Here is an 18,262-nt window from a genome sequence, read left to right as displayed (position 1 = left end):
TGCCAGTTTTTGCTACACGTGTGGATCCTCTTCTTGCCCCTGCGTGGCTGGGGTTGGCCTGTTCTCTCCTCATCCTGCTGCACCTGGATGTCCTGGTCTGCAGAGAGCGAGATCTGGATCCTACCAAGGTGCCGGGAGCTTGATACCAGATTTTTCACCAGCCCATTCCCACAGACGCGCCTAGGAGGAGGAGATGTCATTACTGAAATATATGCCTGTTTTAATGAGCTGTTGCCCAGGCTCAGCTGTGGTTGGGACCGAGGAGTGCACGGACCCACTGAAACCAGGCTGGCACCCTGGCAGATTTGACGGGAGCCGCCAGTAGCTCTCCTCGGCAGCGCAGTTGCGCTGTTATCCACTGCAGGTTAAGGTGATCATTGCTCTTCTACCTCTCCTCTCCAGAAGCTTCCCCGCGCTCCGAAACACAGCATTAGCCCCATACTGTGTTGCATTTATTGACTTTTTAGCATCTGCTGCCTCCAGCTCGGAGCTGCCCTGCTGCTAATCGGCATCCCCCCGGATGCGCTCCTCCCTGGCTGACTCAGTCGGTGCGGCTCCTCGGCACAGCCCTTCCGAGCAGAGAAGCGATTGCTCTTTCTGCCCTGTCTGTCTAGAGCTCTCCCCCCAGCTCTCCCAGCGGCTGAGTCACTTCCTTCTGTGAATCTGGCTTTAAATCTTCCTTTTTCTCTTTGCCCTGTGATTCACTCCCTTTATGAAGGGCTTTGCAGAGCTCCGACTTCAGGACACCGAGCAGAGAGATGCTCCCGGGGCAGAGCATCCTCCTCATCCCGGAGGCACAGCGGTGAGCCCCCCTCTGAAGGCTGCTCCCTGTGCCTTGCAAAATGGTTTCTCTTGGTATCGGTATTTCTTAGCATCTCCCTTATCTCAGTATTTCTTTTAATATTATGGCTGACGTAGTAGTGGGAGCCAACTTCTGCCTGAGGGTGAGTGTATGTAATTTCCTTTGACATCAGTGTGTGCCTATGAGGGCACAGCTTGTTTCCTTTTCCCACCCTGTTTAATGAGATATGGTGCAAGAGTCATTACAGTATCGCTGCCATTCCTCCTCATCTCTCGTGGGGTTTAAGGAATTTCTACTTTTAGAACTGAACTGAAATGTGCTCAGAGAAAGCAAAGCTTGGTTTTCTGTCTTAAAAGCCTGGAGATAATTTTAGTATAACATCTGAACTCCTCAGTTTGTTATGTTAGTATTATTTTTCTCCCTTACCTGCTTACTCTCTTGGTCTTGGACCCTCTTATATCTAGGTGTCTCATCTCAGTTTCCCAGTTTGGAAGGGAATTGCCAACCAACATTGCAGTTAAAAGACAAAGCACTCCATTGTCAGGAATTAGCCACCTTGCCCCACTGAACTTGGCTCAGTTACCAGCGAAGAGTGGGATAAAGTTAGCAAAAGCTTTTGAATCCAGCTTTCAGATGTGACTTAGATAGTTAAGCACTAAATCCATTTCACTATCACTCCAGCATAGGCTGACAAATAAATGCTTAAGTTACTTAGGAAAGTGCCCCATGGGTGCCTTGCCCTGGATGAGTAGGGCCAGGGACCAGACCTGGCCCTGTGAGGTTCTGGTGGCTTCCTCAGAGAAGTGATGCTGAGGCCAGTGCCAGGGATATAAAATCACATTAATGAAATGGTTGGGGTTAAATGAGGAGCTTCTGTGGCAGGCCGTGATGCTTCTATCGTTCTGTAAAGGAGGGTCTGTTTGTGAGGGGGTTGTGCTTAGAAATGTACGCTGGCTGTGCATCTGTTTGGTAGTTCTGGTTTTCTGAAATGTGGGCAATGACCATTTTTCCAAAGAGCAGCAAAAAGTTATTTTACAGTGAAGTAAGTTTGCAAATGAAACGAAGAGGCTATTGTAAAGGAGCTTTGTTTATTTGGAGAGAACGTGGGCTACGGAGTTTGTTGGGAAAAGAACACTTGGAGTCCAAGGAGAGTACATTTCATTTTACCTGCTTCCTACAGGAGACGTAACAAACAACTAAGTGAGAACTGTAGTTTACAACTACCAATAATTATAAGTTCCAATTTTTAATAAAGCTTCAGCAATTACATTTTTCAGCTTCAAAACAGGCAGCTCTTGAGAACAATGCAACACCTCCCTCTGAATGCCAAGTTTACGCTGCTTGTATTTGTTTTCTTTTGCTTAGAACGAAGTGATAAGTCAGCAGCTGTCCGTCATTTTCACTCATTGCTACGGACCCTACCCTATTCCAAAGCTTGTTGAAATCAAGCGCAAGCAGACCTCTCGCTTAGGTAAGCATGACTTGGAGATGCTCTTTGGTTGTTTAAGGAGAGCTGTGGGAAGTCCACGTTGCAGGCTGGCTGCTTGAGGAGGCTTAAGCCAAAAGAAAATGTGGACTTCGAAGGCAGGACTAGAAAAATGAAAGGCCCCAACCTTAGCCTGTCCTAAAACTCCCACTGAAATCAATAGGATCATCAGATGCACTGGAGTGGGACTGTAAATCTGTCTGTGTTGCTAACAAGGCTGGGATCCCAGCCCAGGGCCCAAAGCCAAGCGTCTGTCCGCATCTCAAACCACTGTGGCTGGCTGGAGGTGACACCGCGGCAGCACGGCCCTCCCAGCCCTGCTGACAGAGCCCGAGTTGGTTTGATGTGACCTAGAGAAGACGTGAGCCAAGTTCCAGGACTCTCTTCCCCTTGGCACAAAGGCTGTCCTGCCCAGGGAGAGGGTGAGGGTATGGCCTGAGGGCAGTTAGATGAAGTTTGCTTTGGGTAATGGAGCTGGGAAGCTGTGCCAGCTCCCTGCAGCAGGGCTGGCTGGATGTCATCTCAGCAAAGGTCGACACGGATTTCAAAGCTTTGAATTTCCTTAGTCTGAACTCCAAGTGGCTGTCTGTGGATCTTCTGTCTCAGACTGTCCAAAATAGCTTTATGGGCTTTCCTCATTAAAAACAATATCCTTTTACGCTGTTGTCTTCCTCTGTCAAAACAGGAAATCATTATCTACCTTTGTGAACTCTTCCAAACCAATTTTTTTTTTTTAAATTTATTTTCTTTGTGATTGCAGATCCCCATTTTCTTAACAACAAAGAGATGTCAGATGTTACATTTCTGGTGGAAGGAAGACCATTTTATGCACATCGAGTGTTGCTATTTACTGCATCACCAAGGTAAAATGCAAAGATATTTCTATTTTTAACCAAAAGTAGAAATTGATTTTGTATTTTTGTTTTTGTTGCTGGTGCTAAGATTCTTTAAGGGCTAATGTCTGAACCTTCAAGTTTTTACTAATCAGAAAATCTCAACAGCCTGTTTCTGGTTGATCTGCAGGATGTTAACAAGTGCTCCTATCGCTAGATTCCCACCCTGTAAATGCTCCATGCTTCTGGCCATGCATCTGACTTCATTCCACTGAGGCATTTTTGCATGGAGCTCGTTGCTGCATCCATTTCTGCATCCAGCATAGAGGAGTTTGAATAGTTTGATTTTTAGCAGTCATTTATCCTGTGATCATCTAAAACCTGTGTTGCATCGGTGTACACAGTCTGTAGGAAAAGCACGTTGCTATCACACAATTCATTGACAAGATTTTACATGTTTTTAAATAAAATTGAATATCTACAAAGCATGTCACGCTGTATCGAAAGGCAGGACGTATGATTTGTGTCCTTTGCTCAGAAGGCCAGATGTGGGTCAGCCAGCTCAACTTCAGGTGTATTCCTTTCTTACACTGCTCACAAACTTTATTCTTACACAGCTCTATAATTAAAGGTCTACAAGCACATTCCAAACTTAAGCTTTAAGCTTATCAAATTGTGCTTGCAATAGAGTTTGACGCTATTAAGATCAAATCAATTGTTATCCATATTTTAATTAAGATGCAGTTGTGGTATGGAAAAGGTTACCATCCAGCAAATGCTGGTCTTGATAGATAAGCCAAGCCTTGCACTACATCTAGAAGGTCAGATGAATTATCAAAAAGAGAAAGTACAAGGGCTTGTGTTTTTAACAGTGTACTTCCCATTTTTACCTTCTAATCAAATGGAAATATCTAGTTTTGAGAAATAGATTGCTACATATGTATCTATCTTACATACATCTGTAATTATCAATTTAAAATGTGTTTTATCCTGAAAACTGTCTGAATTTCAGGTTTTGATAATCAGAGAAAGCAACCTACCCAGTTTTATCTCTTGCCTCTTCTTATACAATTGTATTGAGCCTGCATAGAAGTCTTAAAATTCACACTGTAGTTGTTTTAATATTTTGTTCCAAAATATTTTTAAAGCAGCATAGTGGATATAGGCTAAAACTGATCTTCTTCAAATAGTTTTTCAGTTTTTAAATGTTGCAACTCTTCCTAAATGATAATGTTTCCAAAAGAAATTTTGATTTTGTAATATATATCATTACAGTTTCTAAATCTCCTGTATCCATTTTTTCCATTGTGATATCAGATATATTTTTCCAAAATTTCCAATTGAAATCTCCCAAAAGAAAGGCTTCTTCCTTTTAGACTGAACTTTATTTTATGTGTCTAAATCTTGAAGCTTGTCAGTGACAAATCCATGCATTTCAGTGTACTGTTTTTGCAAGAGCTGATGCTGTCCTTCCACTTTGCCATACTTTTTCACAGAGATAATTGGGCTGGTATTTCAGTCTTGCTCCTTTCTGTTTAGGTTTAAAGCACTGCTGTCTAGCAAGCCCTCAACTGATAGTACTTGTATTGAGATCAACTATGTGAAGTACCCCATCTTTCAGGTAAAGTCACTTCACACATTTAATTTGAATGGAACATTGTACATGCCCTGTCCAAAGTAATACTTGTGTATTTGGTAATGGTATGCAGACAAAGCAGGGCACGTCAGTGTAAAGTACTTGATTCCTTTTTCTGTTGTTGCCTTTCTCTGTATTTAATGGACAGGCTTCCAGACACAGTTAATTCCCTTCTTTAGCAATATTATTTGATCACTTATTTGCCATGAAAATACAGTTTGCTTTCTGCACCTGTATCATATACTTGTATACGCTTCTCTTTACTTCAGTCAGAGTTCAGGCGGTTCCATGTATCAACTGTTACAGATGCAGATGTTTCCCAGCTGCCTACAGTAACTTTGAGCGTGCTGGAAGCTCACTGCAGAGGGATCTCAGTTAGCTTGTATTACAGTGCAAAGGCGCCACCACTATTTCTTCTCATCTCTGCATGCCCACAGACTGCTGGGTGGAGGTGTGGGTGCCATTGGCAGGAGAAGAATAAGCATTAGAAATGCTATATTATCATCATGTACATACTGAAAAATACAGTCAAAATTCAGAATTAATTTTTCAGCTTCCTGCACACAGTTTGGGGCTCACAAGAAAGTACAGACAACTTGGCTGGTGAGGGCTGAGATGTCAGACTACTTGTGAGAAGGAACCATTGAACTGTGCAGAAATAGAGTAGCCAAATATATCCTGAAATCAGTTGGATTGGGCCAGTTTTATGTACAAATCCTTGGCGGTATTGAAGAGCCTCTAGTGTTACCTTCAATCTTTACATGACTCCCTTCTCCCTGATGTCTTGAATTATTATTTTTTTTTATAAACACTCCCTTTGTTTTGTTACAGCTGGTTATGCAGTATCTGTACTATGGAGGTGCAGAGTCACTCCTGATTAAAAATAATGAAATTATGGAGGTAAGAGACATTTATCTTGATTGCAGTGGGAGCAATGCTAAGTGATCTGTGTATCATTCACCCAAGGGCACGAGGCCACTGGGCAAGACATGAGCACTCCTGTAAGAGCCACCTCTGCCTCTCACTGAGTGCCCACAGTACTCAGGCTGTCCACAGTCCCGCAGAAAACACTCAGTCTCCTTCCAGCCCTGCTGTTCCCCTATTATGGTAACTTCTGCCAGCATGAAGTTGACTGTCACAAAAGAAAGAATAGCGAAATCAAGATCATTGAGCCAAAAAATCATCTGAAATTAAAACATCTAGTTAGATGCTTGGAGAGGCTCTTTCAAGGAAATGCAGAGCTGGTGTTGTCAAAATCTGGAACCAACTCCCACAGCACAGTAAGCTGTTCTCTCTGTCTCTCAGCCTGCTAGGTGAGGTGCTCTGTTGAGCTGGGCCAGTCAGCTTCTCTACAACACTCTTACTTTTGGCGTAGTAGCTCAGGCTTGCATGCCCAGACTTATCTCGGCAGTATTACAGGATCCAATTTGGTTCGTCACTCTGCAGAATTCTTGGGCACGCACCAGACTTTTACCACAGGAGAAATCCCACTGCAGTTAGTTCAATTTCAAGCATGTGAATGTCTCATTTTCTGAGTAAAACATTACACTGCTACCTGGGATACAGAGACTTCTTTGCTTTCTCACTGGGTGTTAAAAATCCAGTGACATTGTACCCATTTGCAAAAGCCACTCCAAACCCATTGGATCCTTCAGCATAGCCACACATCCATAGCCTGTCTGGGTATTAAGTCAGGCTCTTCCACATAGTGTGCACTGTCAATGCCAGCTATGATCAACCTAACAACTCCCACTCAACAGAACTAAGACGCATTTGAGCAAATTCTTGATAGTCATTTTGGGGAGCTTTCCTGTTGACCATAACCAAATTATGGCAGCCAAAAGGGATACAGGACAGTAAACACTAAAATCACAGCTACTTACATAACTGGTAATCATCAGTGTGCAGATTATGGTCTGCCCCCATGACCCTTTATCATTGCTTACATTAGTTAATCTGTCCCTATGACGCTGCCGTTTGGGGCACCCGTGTGAATCTTGTCTCTTAACAAAGTGCTGCAAAACAGAAACTGGGAGCAACTCTTCTGTGGGGTACAAGTGGCCAGGTTGAATGAGTTCTGATGGGTACGGGGGCATCTGTTTGAATCCTGCTAGCAACTGGAGGATGAAACTAGTCAGGACTGAAATCATCCCCCCCCAGTGCAAGCAGTGGGTTTTTAACTAAGCATACCCACGTTGACTTTCTGAGTTTTGTAGGAAAAGGGCACTGATTCTCTTATTTGTAGTTTTGAAAAAAGCTCCTGAATTTCTAACCCCCTCTGAAATAAGGAGTCTCAGACTAGACAGCACAACAGCTTTATAGAGATGCATATGTAATCACCTGGGTCGTTAAAAAGCTTGTGCTGCAGTTCAGCTGGCTGCTTGCTCTACTTTTGTGACATCTCAAAACTTCTGTGGCTCTAGAATGTATGGCTGATTGATTGATTTGTTGATAACAGATCTGGCCACGGTTCCTCACAGTTTAAAGTAATTACAAACCAGCACGTGACTGCTTGAGCCACAGAGGCAGCTGGAATAGGATTTGGCTTTATCTTTCAGAACTGCATTTAGCAACTTGCCTTATTACAAATATGATAACAAGAAGTGCCAGAAATACTCCACAGAAATCTTTGCTGCAATTCATAATTGAGGCCAGCTGGCTGCTATCACATCAGCACTGCAGATTTCCAGCACTTGGATTTATTTATGGGATTAAAGCAGAACTTGAACGGATTGCATAGGAGAAGTCAGAATAATAATGTCATGGCAGTTTCGGGGTTTTGTTCCCCAGCGCCCCTACCTAGTGCTGGGGTATCAGAGGAAGGCTCTTTGTCACTCAGTCCTGGGGTCTGTGATGATAAGATCCATGTAAATGCCTGAAGGCCTTGGCCAAAGGGACTTGGCTGGGTTAAAGCAAGGTGTGAAGCAATGAAGAACCCCAACCTGCATCCTAAACCAGAGCAGAGAGCCAGAGGTGGTAACCTACCATGGAAAGATGATGAAATCCCCTTCCTCAGCTGCAAAAGGACATACATGTAAAAGAAGCTATAGGGGAAATCCAAGCAGTATTGAAATCAGCTGGAGAAATCACAATTTAAGCCAGTTTTTAGCCCTGTATGCTTCAGGTCATGCTCCCCACATACAGTGAGGTGCAGAGATCCCAAAGCAGCGCCAGGCCAGGCAGCATGGGGTGGGCACAGGGCCAAAGAGAGAGGTCAGCTGGAGTCCTGATGGCACAAGAGCCGTGCCAGTGCAGCGATGAGGACACGATACCCTTGTGCTAGTGCTGCTAGGCATCGCCTTACACCAGGCTGGATCCCCTGTTTGCATCACATCCCACTGCACACCCACTCCACTTGGAGCCAGGCAGTGTTTGAGCGCCTGTGGCCTAGACGTGACCTTACTGCTGCTGACGAGCTAGAGCAAGGAGCGTATGGAGTTCTGACTCCATTTCCTCCAGCCTGTTGAGGTGACAGGTTGGAAGTTTATTGCCTCTCTAGGTTTTTAAGACTACCCAGGGCAGTTATCATCATCTGGTTTGAATTCTTCCCTACTCTTGGTCCTGGCCCTTCTGCTGACATCCCCACATCTAACCCAGGTGCTCTGTTTCAGCCAGAGCTTAGGGAGCTGCTGAACCCAAACCTCTTTTTCCTGGAATGCAGTTGCAGGTCTCTCCTTGCAATGTCACGTTTGCAAAGGGAGCGAAGACTCTCCAAGCTGACACTTCCTTTATGACGCATACACACAACCCCATCCCAAAGTCAGCATATGGACCTCAACAGCCCCTGGAGGTCTGCCCACGTACACCTTCCCCATGCACAGGCTGATCTAGAGGGGACTGCGAGGGGTTAAAGCAGCCAAGCAAGCTTCTCATTCTGGCTGACTGTCAGGGGTCAGTAGTTCCATTCAAACTGAAGCAGGGGCAGAGAAAAATTATAATGAAGCAGTAAAGAAGCAAGTTCTGAATGTGTGCCACTCAGCAGTTTTGACTATTTTTTCCGTTCTTTTGTTTTCTTTTTTAGCTTCTCTCTGCTGCTAAATTTTTCCAGCTTGAAGCTTTACAACGACACTGTGAGATCATTTGCGCAAAAAGCATTAATACAGAAAACTGCGTAGATATTTATAACCATGCCAAGGTAAAAATAACTACTCGTGCATGTTGTATGTCTCTCCTTGTACTCGTAGGTCAGTTTTATGCTAAGAAGTAATACATATGTCGTATGCTTAGTAGGTTTGTTACATATTAAGGATTTGTCATTAATTTATTGGGACTGTAATAGATATACCTAGTAGAGGTACAGTCCTAAATCACATCTAAGAGCATCTGTGGCAAGTTCTTGCCCCCTTTCCTAAATGGTTCAAACTCTACTTGTGTGTACTACTTGTGTGGAAGACCTATCCCTTATCACAGGAACCCAAATTGCTGAGTTACTCAACAGGAATCACCTGACTGAATAAGATCTCTCTTTTTCACCTCCTGGGCTGCATTTTCACATTTAAACTTCCTATTTCTTCCTGCCTGAAGCCCACAGGGGAGATATATTCAATGCTGGTGATAACGTTTTAATATATGAAAATGCCTCATTGTCAAAGTGCAGTGTCTCACAGCCATGCAAAGATAGTAATGAGAGTTTCATGTCTTGGAGAAGAGGGATTCCTAGCTTCTTATTGGAATCAAATTACTTAACTAGTTAGAGAGCCATCAGGCAGAAAAGCAAGTGTTGGTTTTTTTTGACCCCAAAAAATATTTTACGTCATTGAAGGAGGTGATTGTACATTGATTAGTTTAATTTTTTTCCCCTCCTCTTTTGCTTGGTAGTTAGACTTTCACTTGGAAGATGGAAATGATAAAAATAGAGTTGCAATTAAATATTTTTAAAGCATTCCTTAAATGATTCTTCTTCAACTTTCATGCGCTGTATGAAGGAGAAAATAAAATGTTGCAGTGTGACATGGAGGTTTGATTGAACAGAGTAATCCTGCAGATTGCTCCAAACCCCTGCAGATCTGACCTCTGTTCCAACCCTCAGGTATTTCCTACAGCAACTAGCAATGTTAGGTCTTGATGTACAGATAACATGCAATCAGTGTTTGAAATAGCATAAAGTTCCACTTCTTGAAGAATAAGAGATTAGGTGTATTTGCAGGTCCATTTATTGTAATAGGAAATAAAATCAGCAGAGCAGGAATCTTGAAAAATACTCAATTTGTCTTCTAGCTCATGTGAGAACTTCTCAATTTATGTTACTGTTACTAAAAGTAAACTGAATGATTTTGTTTTAAAATCACGTACTTTGAATTTTGAAATGTGGCTGGGTTTTGTGTCCCAATTTAAGAACATTCTTACACCAAGCTTTAGACTTTTCTGAGGGTCTTCTACACTGCTGGTGCTAGGACTGAAGAAACCCAGCGTTTGTGGCTAAATCTGGTTCCTTGTTTGCCTGTAAGGGCCTCAGCCTTCAAGCTTCCTTTGCCTACATCTCTCAGTGGAGTCAGTGGAAATGGTTTCCTTGAGAAGCTTTTAATTCCAGGGTCATGTTTGCATTGACACGTAGTGCATTGCAGGGATAGCTAAGCTAGCTGTGAATGAAGTCCCGGCTTCTGGAATTACTTAAGTTACATCACCCTAGAGCTCTTCATGGGCCAATTTACCTTGCTTCCAGTAAATTACCAGGGCTAAGCTTCATACTGTTGTAGCTAGATTGTTTCCAGACCTTGAACTAACACATGTGAAGCTAGTTCAGATACCTCTCTGCTGCGCAGTGGTCAGAGTAGACTTGTCCATCCTTTTGCTCCTGGTCTGTGTGATGTGCAGGTTACCACCTGAGCCCAGTTCATTCTGCTCAGAGTGCTCTCGCCACACAGCAGTTTCACTTGCCTGTAATGTGTATATGAGATCATGGTACGTGGTGGAAGATGCCAGATGTGCCTCATGAGCCAGGGGAGCTCACAGGCAGGTCAACCAAAGCTTGCCAGCCAACTGCCTGCCTTCCCTTGTTGCTCTCTGAAGTGTGGAAGAAGCTCGTGTAAGACAGCAGTGAGGATGGGAATAAGGTGAGCTGGCACCGAAGACAGGAACCACCGTGCCAGCCAGGAGCAGGTGATGGATTTGAGCAGCTTGTTCCTGCTGTAGGTAGCATTTTTAGTCCTTGCTATTTTGCAAGACCTGCAGGAACTCGGGTGATGCTGAGACTCATTTTTCCAGATGAAGATGTGCGAGCAGGGAGACACAGGGAGCCCAGTCCTTCTCACTGTGATTGAGAAAAAGACCTGATTTGGTGGAAGCGTAGCATGAAGTGAGCGCAGATTTGGAAGGCTGTTTGTGGTGGGGGCGGATGTTGTAAGAGGGGAGCATTTAGCAGGGTGGCGAGCTGTGTAGTAGGAGCTGTAGGAACAAGTGTTTGGAGCCCTGGGTTAAAGAGGCGAAGTACTGGTAGGAAGGTGAGAGGATGTGGGTTTTCTCACACTCACAATTTAAAAGCTGAACAGAGAGCATTAAATCATCTGTGGCTTTCCATTCTTAGGATTGCAACACCTACAGAAGGCAGCCTTCCAATTAGTACCACTTCTAGGGTTTCGTTTTCATGTTACCTCCAGAAAGAGATGAAGTAACCAGGCAAATGGGATATATAGTGGTGACTGCTTAGTTACCACTGGGTACCAGTTGTGTTTTACACAAATGACCCAAACTCCTAACAAAATTGATTGGAGTTTTAAATACGTACCTAGAACACTCGGTGCTAGCACAATTTGCAATCTGGGCCTCAGAACAAGTCTAAAAAAAAAAAAAAGAAACATACATTATTTTCTCAGTGCTGTGAATCTATTGAAATAATGAATAGGGGTGAATGGTGTTTAAGAGGAGAACAACGGTTCCTGCTTTTCCCAGAGCTCAGCCCTGGGCAGGAGGATGGGCTGAGCCCTGCTCTGTACACTTGCACAGCTTATAATTCCTGTAGCAGAGTATCATGGCTGTACTCCTTGTATGACCACAGGGGCTGGCCAGTGGGTGATGACCACTGGTGGTCACCCAGCAGATGACCAGTGTGGGTCATTTGAGGTTTGCTCACGCAGTTGTGTTTACACATGCAAGGTTTGCTCACGCTTCGTGGTATCCCTGCCTCCTGCCCAGCCACAATGTTCAGTATAAGAGGAATATTGACAGCCCAAGCACATGCTCTGCAAGCCTCTGTTTCTCCTCCAAAGATCCCTCAAGGCTGTTACTCTGCATGACAGGTTTCCGCAGTCATGGTCCCACTCTTGCAAAGGTTGGCATTCATGAAATGTGGGCTCCAGTAGCTTATCCCAAACCTATAGGTTTAGGGCGTGAAATCTTGGGTCTAGTGAACTCTGTGGTAAAACTGCCACCAATTTCCAAGGGACCAAAGCTTCAGCCCTGGACACCCAGGGCCTTGTAAGGTAGAACTTATAACCAGAATCACAGGCATAAAATACTGTTTGTATACCCCATGTCCCTCTCCTAACACAGACGTCTGTGTTACTGTGCCTGTCTGAAGGGTTTAGTTTGTGTATTTGTTTGTGTGCAGCTCTTATGCACTGTCTTGCTGACCAGGTTTTATCAGAATGGTTATCTTTCTCTAATTTCACTTCTTGTAGTTTCTCGGAGTCACAGAACTATCTTCCTATTGTGAAGGCTACTTTCTAAAAAATATGATGGTCCTCATTGAAAACGAAGCTTTCAAACAGCTGCTGTATGACAAGAACGGAGAAACATCTGGTCAAAATGTACTACAGGACTTACAGAGGACGTTGGCTACAAGGATTCAGTCAATTCATTTGTCTTCTTCAAAGGGCTCCATTGTATAAAGCTGAGGAAGATGGTAACGCTTTAATAAAGACCCTGCAAGTTAAGTCTCCTGTTGCAGTTGCTTAAACAAATATATAAAAAAAAAAAAGATAGATTCTACTTCGCATCCAAATAGTTCTGTGTTGGCCAAAGGCAGTGTGCTGAGGCCACAGCCTCGTTTGGATGAGGGAATGCAGAAAACGTAGCTCCTGCATGCTTCTGAGCAACAGGGGTACCAGAGCGTCCAGTGCATCGCTGTTGTACTCAAATTCTGAATGTGAGAGTGTGGTCGTGGAGCTGGATGCCAACAAAAGCCAGAACTCACACCAGTGAACAGCAGAAGCCCCAGCCTGAGCAGTGGTGCCAGGGAACACCTGAATCAATCGACCAATTACTCATTCAAGGCGGTTTCGTCCCAGTGTTTCGCATTTAAGAACTGTGTCTGTCCCGGAGTCCATTATCACGTACACTTAAGACATGTAAGAACTGTTACTGCTGTTGAGCAAAGATCAGTTGTGTTAGAGAGTGGGTAAGACTGTCGCAACTGAGGAAGTAATACTGGCAGATTTTTAGGGGTGGGAACTTTTTAAATTGTTCATAAAAAACAATGGGGTGGCCTTGTAGTTTAAAAACTATTTCTTAAGCTTAAAATTTCATTTTCGACAGAGCTGTGTTTGAGAATCTATGTAACATGTTTTGTTTTATAAATGGTTAAAATGTACATTGTGTAAACATACATATGATCGAGTTTTGCTTGTATTCTTTCCTAAGGTGGTATAATCTTGCCTGACAGGCTATGGTTACACCAAAGAGGTACATTACCCAGACTATCTCTAATACAGTAGTTGGGGGGGCAGGAAAAACTGCATGCTAATTGTGATTTGGGGTTAAAAACAATGACAAACTCAACATGCATTTGCATGGTAACTGTACCTGTGAAATGTTCTGTTCGTGCTTCGTTTTGCCAAGACAAATGCAATGTTACTTCTTGTCAAACTCCATTTGTGAAATTAGCATATTATTTTATCCAGTGCACTTGTTTGTGATATGATACCCCCAGAGACCCTTCTCGAGATGCTGATGTCTGTTTGTTACAGTGAAGGGATAATAACAGATCTTTACTCTAGTAACGTGTCGATACTTTGCTACTGGCCAGAGATTGTGTCCAAGTTAGACTTCTTTTTTTTTAAATTATAATTAAATATGTACTATAGAATGATTTCTCGTTATATCCTGAGAATGTATAGGTTATCTACAATGCAGGGCGTGGGTGGGGTGGGATGGGGGGGTGCGATTTGATGTCAGAGCTTCGTTTATTTTGCAGCGTACTGTTAGCGAGATAAATCTGCTACGTGCCACAACATTCCTGATGCTCTGTCTTTGAGTGATACTTTTCTTGAATTGTTTGATTTAAAACGTGGAGAAAACCACAGCAAGACTTAGGCAAAGATACTGCCTTTTCCATGGCAAAAAAATGACATTAATATATTTATTTTCCAGCATGCTGTTCAGAAACTGTGCCCAGTTCATAGACTTTAGACATTTTATTTTGGCAGTGCTTGGTAACCTCTTGTTCTTCTGTTGAAGTGTCTACATCGGCTGCTCTTCCACGGTGATAGTTTTTGGCATGCTCAGAGAACATAGCTTTGGCTTTAGTTATCAACACGGTAGGAAGCTGTTTTATCACTCTGAGGTGTAAATCCTCCTGTGTGCTTGGTCTTTTAAAGCCTGTACAATTTCTGCAGCAAATTGCAAAAATGTCTAAACTGCCACTAGTGTCGCGGAGACACAGCATGTCATTCAATTAAACCTTTTTTTTTTTTTCTTTTTTTTTATCCTTCACAGTGTATGTCCACACGAGATGTTGTCGGGAACATTTAGGTGATGGTAACTTCTTTGTGGACGTTGCCATCTTAGAGAAGCAAAACTGTGGCTGATGCAGCGACAACACGCAGGGGTGCTTGTTGCCTTTTTTTTCTTTTGCCCCCTCCTCCAAGGAAAGCCATCCTCCCATGCTAATAACGAGTAGGCAGGAGCAGACCTCATCCCACAGTCCGGTGTCAAATGTTACAGTGGTAGCCACAGGTGTCACATCCCATGTTCAAAGCTCTTACAGGAAGGAATTGCAGCTGTTGGTTAAAAGGGAATTACTTTTGTCCTTCAAAACATAGGTAATCCCACAGTCATAGATTTGTAGCTGAAAGAAACCTTAAAAAAATCATAATTTCCAATACTTTTTTTGACCTGTAACCTGCACAACTTTTGGCAGCAGAAGAGCCAGCCAGGTGTGATCCTGGCATGCATTTCTCCTGCAAGTAGTCAGCAGAGCTTTGTGGATCCACACATCAGAGCTATGATTTTAGCCTGTCTCCTGCCACAAGGCTGGCTGAGGTATAGCTGGACCACACCAGACAATGTGTAGTTTGCGGGCTCTTGAACCATCATCCAGTGATCCAGAGTCTCCACCACCCTCGCAATCAGTAGGGTTTCTTCACAGACTCTTCAGAAATTCGCTACTGCAAAGCAAGCCACTTTTCCTTCAAGCCCCAGTTGACAGGAAGAGCTGAGGATCCATGGCCTTTTTACGAGATCGTTCTATGTATGAGAGGAAATATCCTACTTTCCTCACTCGTATAAGTCTTTCCAAGTCCCTTCAATAATATTCTCTAGGCCTCTGAATTTTGCTGTCTTTCCCCTCATCTCCCCAGCTTCCCCAAAATGCTCCGCTCCCCCAGGGGAGTTACACAGTAACAGCCGAAGCACAGCGGCTTTCTCAGGAGTTTTATGTAGAGCATATCAGAAAATATATCCCAGAATATTTTCTACAAGAACATCCCATGGCTTTGATCTACCCTACCTTGCCTTATAATTCCTGGGTGATTTACTGCTCCTTTCCCAGGGGTTCCCTTTTGGATGTGTGCTTTTGTTTACTACACCTTATGAAGTATAACGCTTTCGACTTGTCTTTATTAATTTTGTGCTGCTTTAATTGGGGCAATTTCCCCACTTCATCAAAATCAATTTCAATTCTGATCCTGTCTTCCAGCCTGTTTCATAATCTCCTGGCTTTATTATACGTGGCTTCATGCATGGGTTCTCCGTTCCATTAATCTGGGGCTGGGAGGAAGGGCTCTGTTGTAAATTTAATCTAAAAAGCAGCATGAGTTTCGGTGGGTGCCCGTGAATACCATCCCTATCAGATACGGCTCTTTCCATCAGAGCGTTTTATTAGCATTTTGGAGCGGGATGGTATTATCATTTTGGAAAGCAAATGGCCTTCTGCTTCTTTAGTCTTTTCGTACGAGTTGTGGTAATTTACAAATTTAGAGGGAAAACGTGACCTCTGCACTCTCCAGCCACTCTAGGTGAGATGGAAAAAAATTATAAAATCTGTAGGAAACCTTACTTTTTTTTTTTTTTTTTTTTTTTTTTATCATAACTTTCCAGCTTGTAATGAGTGTAGGGCTGTTTTGGTGCCTTTCATCTGTCTTTTTTTTTATAGTAGCCCAGTGCTGTAATATTTGAGGACTTGCAGGCATCCTGCCCCGCCTCACTGCAGGCCTTTCCTTCAGCCCCTCCACAAGGCCCTCCCTTAGCTTCCTCAACTCCCTCGCGTTTCCACTTTGTCTCACATGCTGCCAGCTTCCACACTTCCCAGTTTGTTGCTCCGGAGCCCTGCTGGATCCCGTCCCAAGCCCAGAAATGGTATCTGCGTTCTCCCAGATGGGCAAATTTCCAATAATCTGCTCCAGAGCTGGGAAGAGAAGAGGATGAGGAATGTATGAGGGCAAAGGTTTTGGACATCAGAGAGGAAGGCTGGTATCCTTCTCAGGACAAATTTCAGCACCGTCTACTCCTTTCTCAGTTTTTCCCTGATCTCTTCCTTAAGCCTGCTGTCCTCTTCAGGCAGCTGGCGGCCAGATGCTGTGCTTCTGGAGAAGGGCCAGCTTTGTCATGGCTGAGACGTCTTCCCAGCTAAGGCCGTGCCTGCTTGGACTCGGCTTCTGAGTAGACTTGTGCGAATGTCTATTAAAAGACAGAGGAGAGGCATTTTTGAAGAGGTGTGAAGACTTAGTAGCCAGTCTCCTGTTGGCATTATGAGAGCTGAATCTCCTCCACATGCTGCTGTTGACGCTGAGCCTTTTTGTCCTGAACAGCCACCGACCACAGGCTTCCTACCAAGCGGTGAACTTGTCCTGGATGTGCTGCAGCCTGTGGTGTGCTGGGGACTTTGGGGAACTCTATTTTTTATTTCAGTGTTGAATGATTTGCTGCCTTTTGAAGACTAAAAGAAAAAAAAGAATCATCAGTTCGCACTGAAGCAAGCTGCTGTGAGGTGGTATGGTGAGAAGGAAGGGGCACCCCCAGCCCCTCAGACCTGCCCCAAATCAGAGGAAGGTTCTGTTACAGCACGCATTGCCCCTAAACCCATGGGGGCTCAGGTCTGCAAGACTTAAATCTACTTACAAGATTTATTTTGTAATGTTCAAGAGAAGTAGAGGTGTTGAAGCTCACACATCTACATGGTCAAGGCAAGACTTGGCCATCTTGGAGAAAAGGCCATTCCTTGTACTGCTGTCCATGGGTTAAATCCCAGCAGAGGCTGGGATCCTGCAGAGCTCACTGAAGTCTGTTGTGTGTATTTAGAGTCCCTCAGGAGCTGGTTCTGTTTTTCAAAACCGTTCCTGAAAGATGACATCCTGAAGCCTGCCTTCACTAAAGCTGCCTCTGAAGTTAGTGGATGACTTTTTTTTTTTTTTTTTGATGAGCGAGAGTTACCTGAAGTCAAAGACTTGAAGTTAGTTTGTTTGACAAAGTGTCTTTCATGTGAGGATCTGCAAGTGCTTTGCAGAAATGAAGTGCCTGATGTTGCTTTCATCCCCTAGCACAAAGGCGTAGGCCTGTTGAGATATATAAGCATTAAAAAGGCCGCTTAGGATTTGTCCTGATATTTAATAAACCAACTTTCAGGAAGTTAGCCTTGAACTAACAGCCAAATAATATCTGAAACTCCACAGATGAGAACATCAGTAATTTTAGATGCTTGTACATAAGCACATTTGTATCTCTAATTCCTAGGACTTCCAATCACACCTTCCACACATTTATAACAAAACCAATGTTTTTTATTCTTTAACGTGCTATTTATTTTGAGGTGAGGTCTGTTGTCTTCAGTGGGTGAAAACTGAGGCTGCCAGCTCTGACCAGACTATCACTTCTCAGCAGAATTGCACCCAACCCACCATTTATAACTGGCCTATTAGGGAAAAAAAAAAAAAAAAAAAAAAAAAAAAAAGTGAAGCTGAGTCTTCAGCTGTGAGACAATGATCTGTGAGTTCAATGAGACCACTCCTGAAAACATTATGAGTGTGGTGCCCAAAGCAGAAGGAAAATCTGGAAATCTGCAGAAGCTAATGGGCATTTGTCAGCTGGCTTCAGTGAGCTTAAGGTCTGGGGGAGTAAACATAGTTGGGGGAGGAGGGGAACGTATTTGATTCCTTTTTGTTGCCACTAAATTTTCGTTCTTTTAGCTTGGTTCATGACTTCTTGTGTGGATCAGTCATGGGTGGCCTAGTTTATCTTAGACTTTTTCACACAGAGGGTCCTAGAGGTGGTTGCTTTTGTTTTCCTCAGGTTGGCGTGGTCTTGATAGATGATGCTTCCTGTGCTTTGCTGGGATTGCTTGTCACTGAAACACC

The 18,262-nt window shown here is 43.7% G+C and overlaps 1 protein-coding gene across 2 annotated transcripts in view; it reads left to right on the top strand.

Moving 5' to 3' along the window:
- Positions 1 to 15,925, top strand: part of BTBD11 (BTB domain containing 11) — a 163,436-nt gene extending 147,511 nt beyond the window's left edge. For both annotated transcript variants that reach the window (XM_032207422.1, XM_032207421.1), the window contains 6 exons: positions 2,168 to 2,273; positions 3,049 to 3,151; positions 4,661 to 4,742; positions 5,589 to 5,657; positions 8,779 to 8,892; positions 12,374 to 15,925. In XM_032207422.1, coding sequence (XP_032063313.1) covers positions 2,168 to 2,273; positions 3,049 to 3,151; positions 4,661 to 4,742; positions 5,589 to 5,657; positions 8,779 to 8,892; positions 12,374 to 12,583 — 684 coding nt within the window. In that variant the 3' untranslated portion in view covers positions 12,584 to 15,925. The remainder of the gene's footprint in view (positions 1 to 2,167; positions 2,274 to 3,048; positions 3,152 to 4,660; positions 4,743 to 5,588; positions 5,658 to 8,778; positions 8,893 to 12,373) is intronic.
- The last annotated feature ends 2,337 nt before the right edge of the window (positions 15,926 to 18,262 follow it).

This window comes from Aythya fuligula, chromosome 1 (assembly GCF_009819795.1).
Source record: "Aythya fuligula isolate bAytFul2 chromosome 1, bAytFul2.pri, whole genome shotgun sequence".
Taxonomy (NCBI): Eukaryota; Metazoa; Chordata; class Aves; order Anseriformes; family Anatidae; genus Aythya; species Aythya fuligula.
This window is presented reverse-complemented; position numbering and strand designations above follow the sequence as displayed.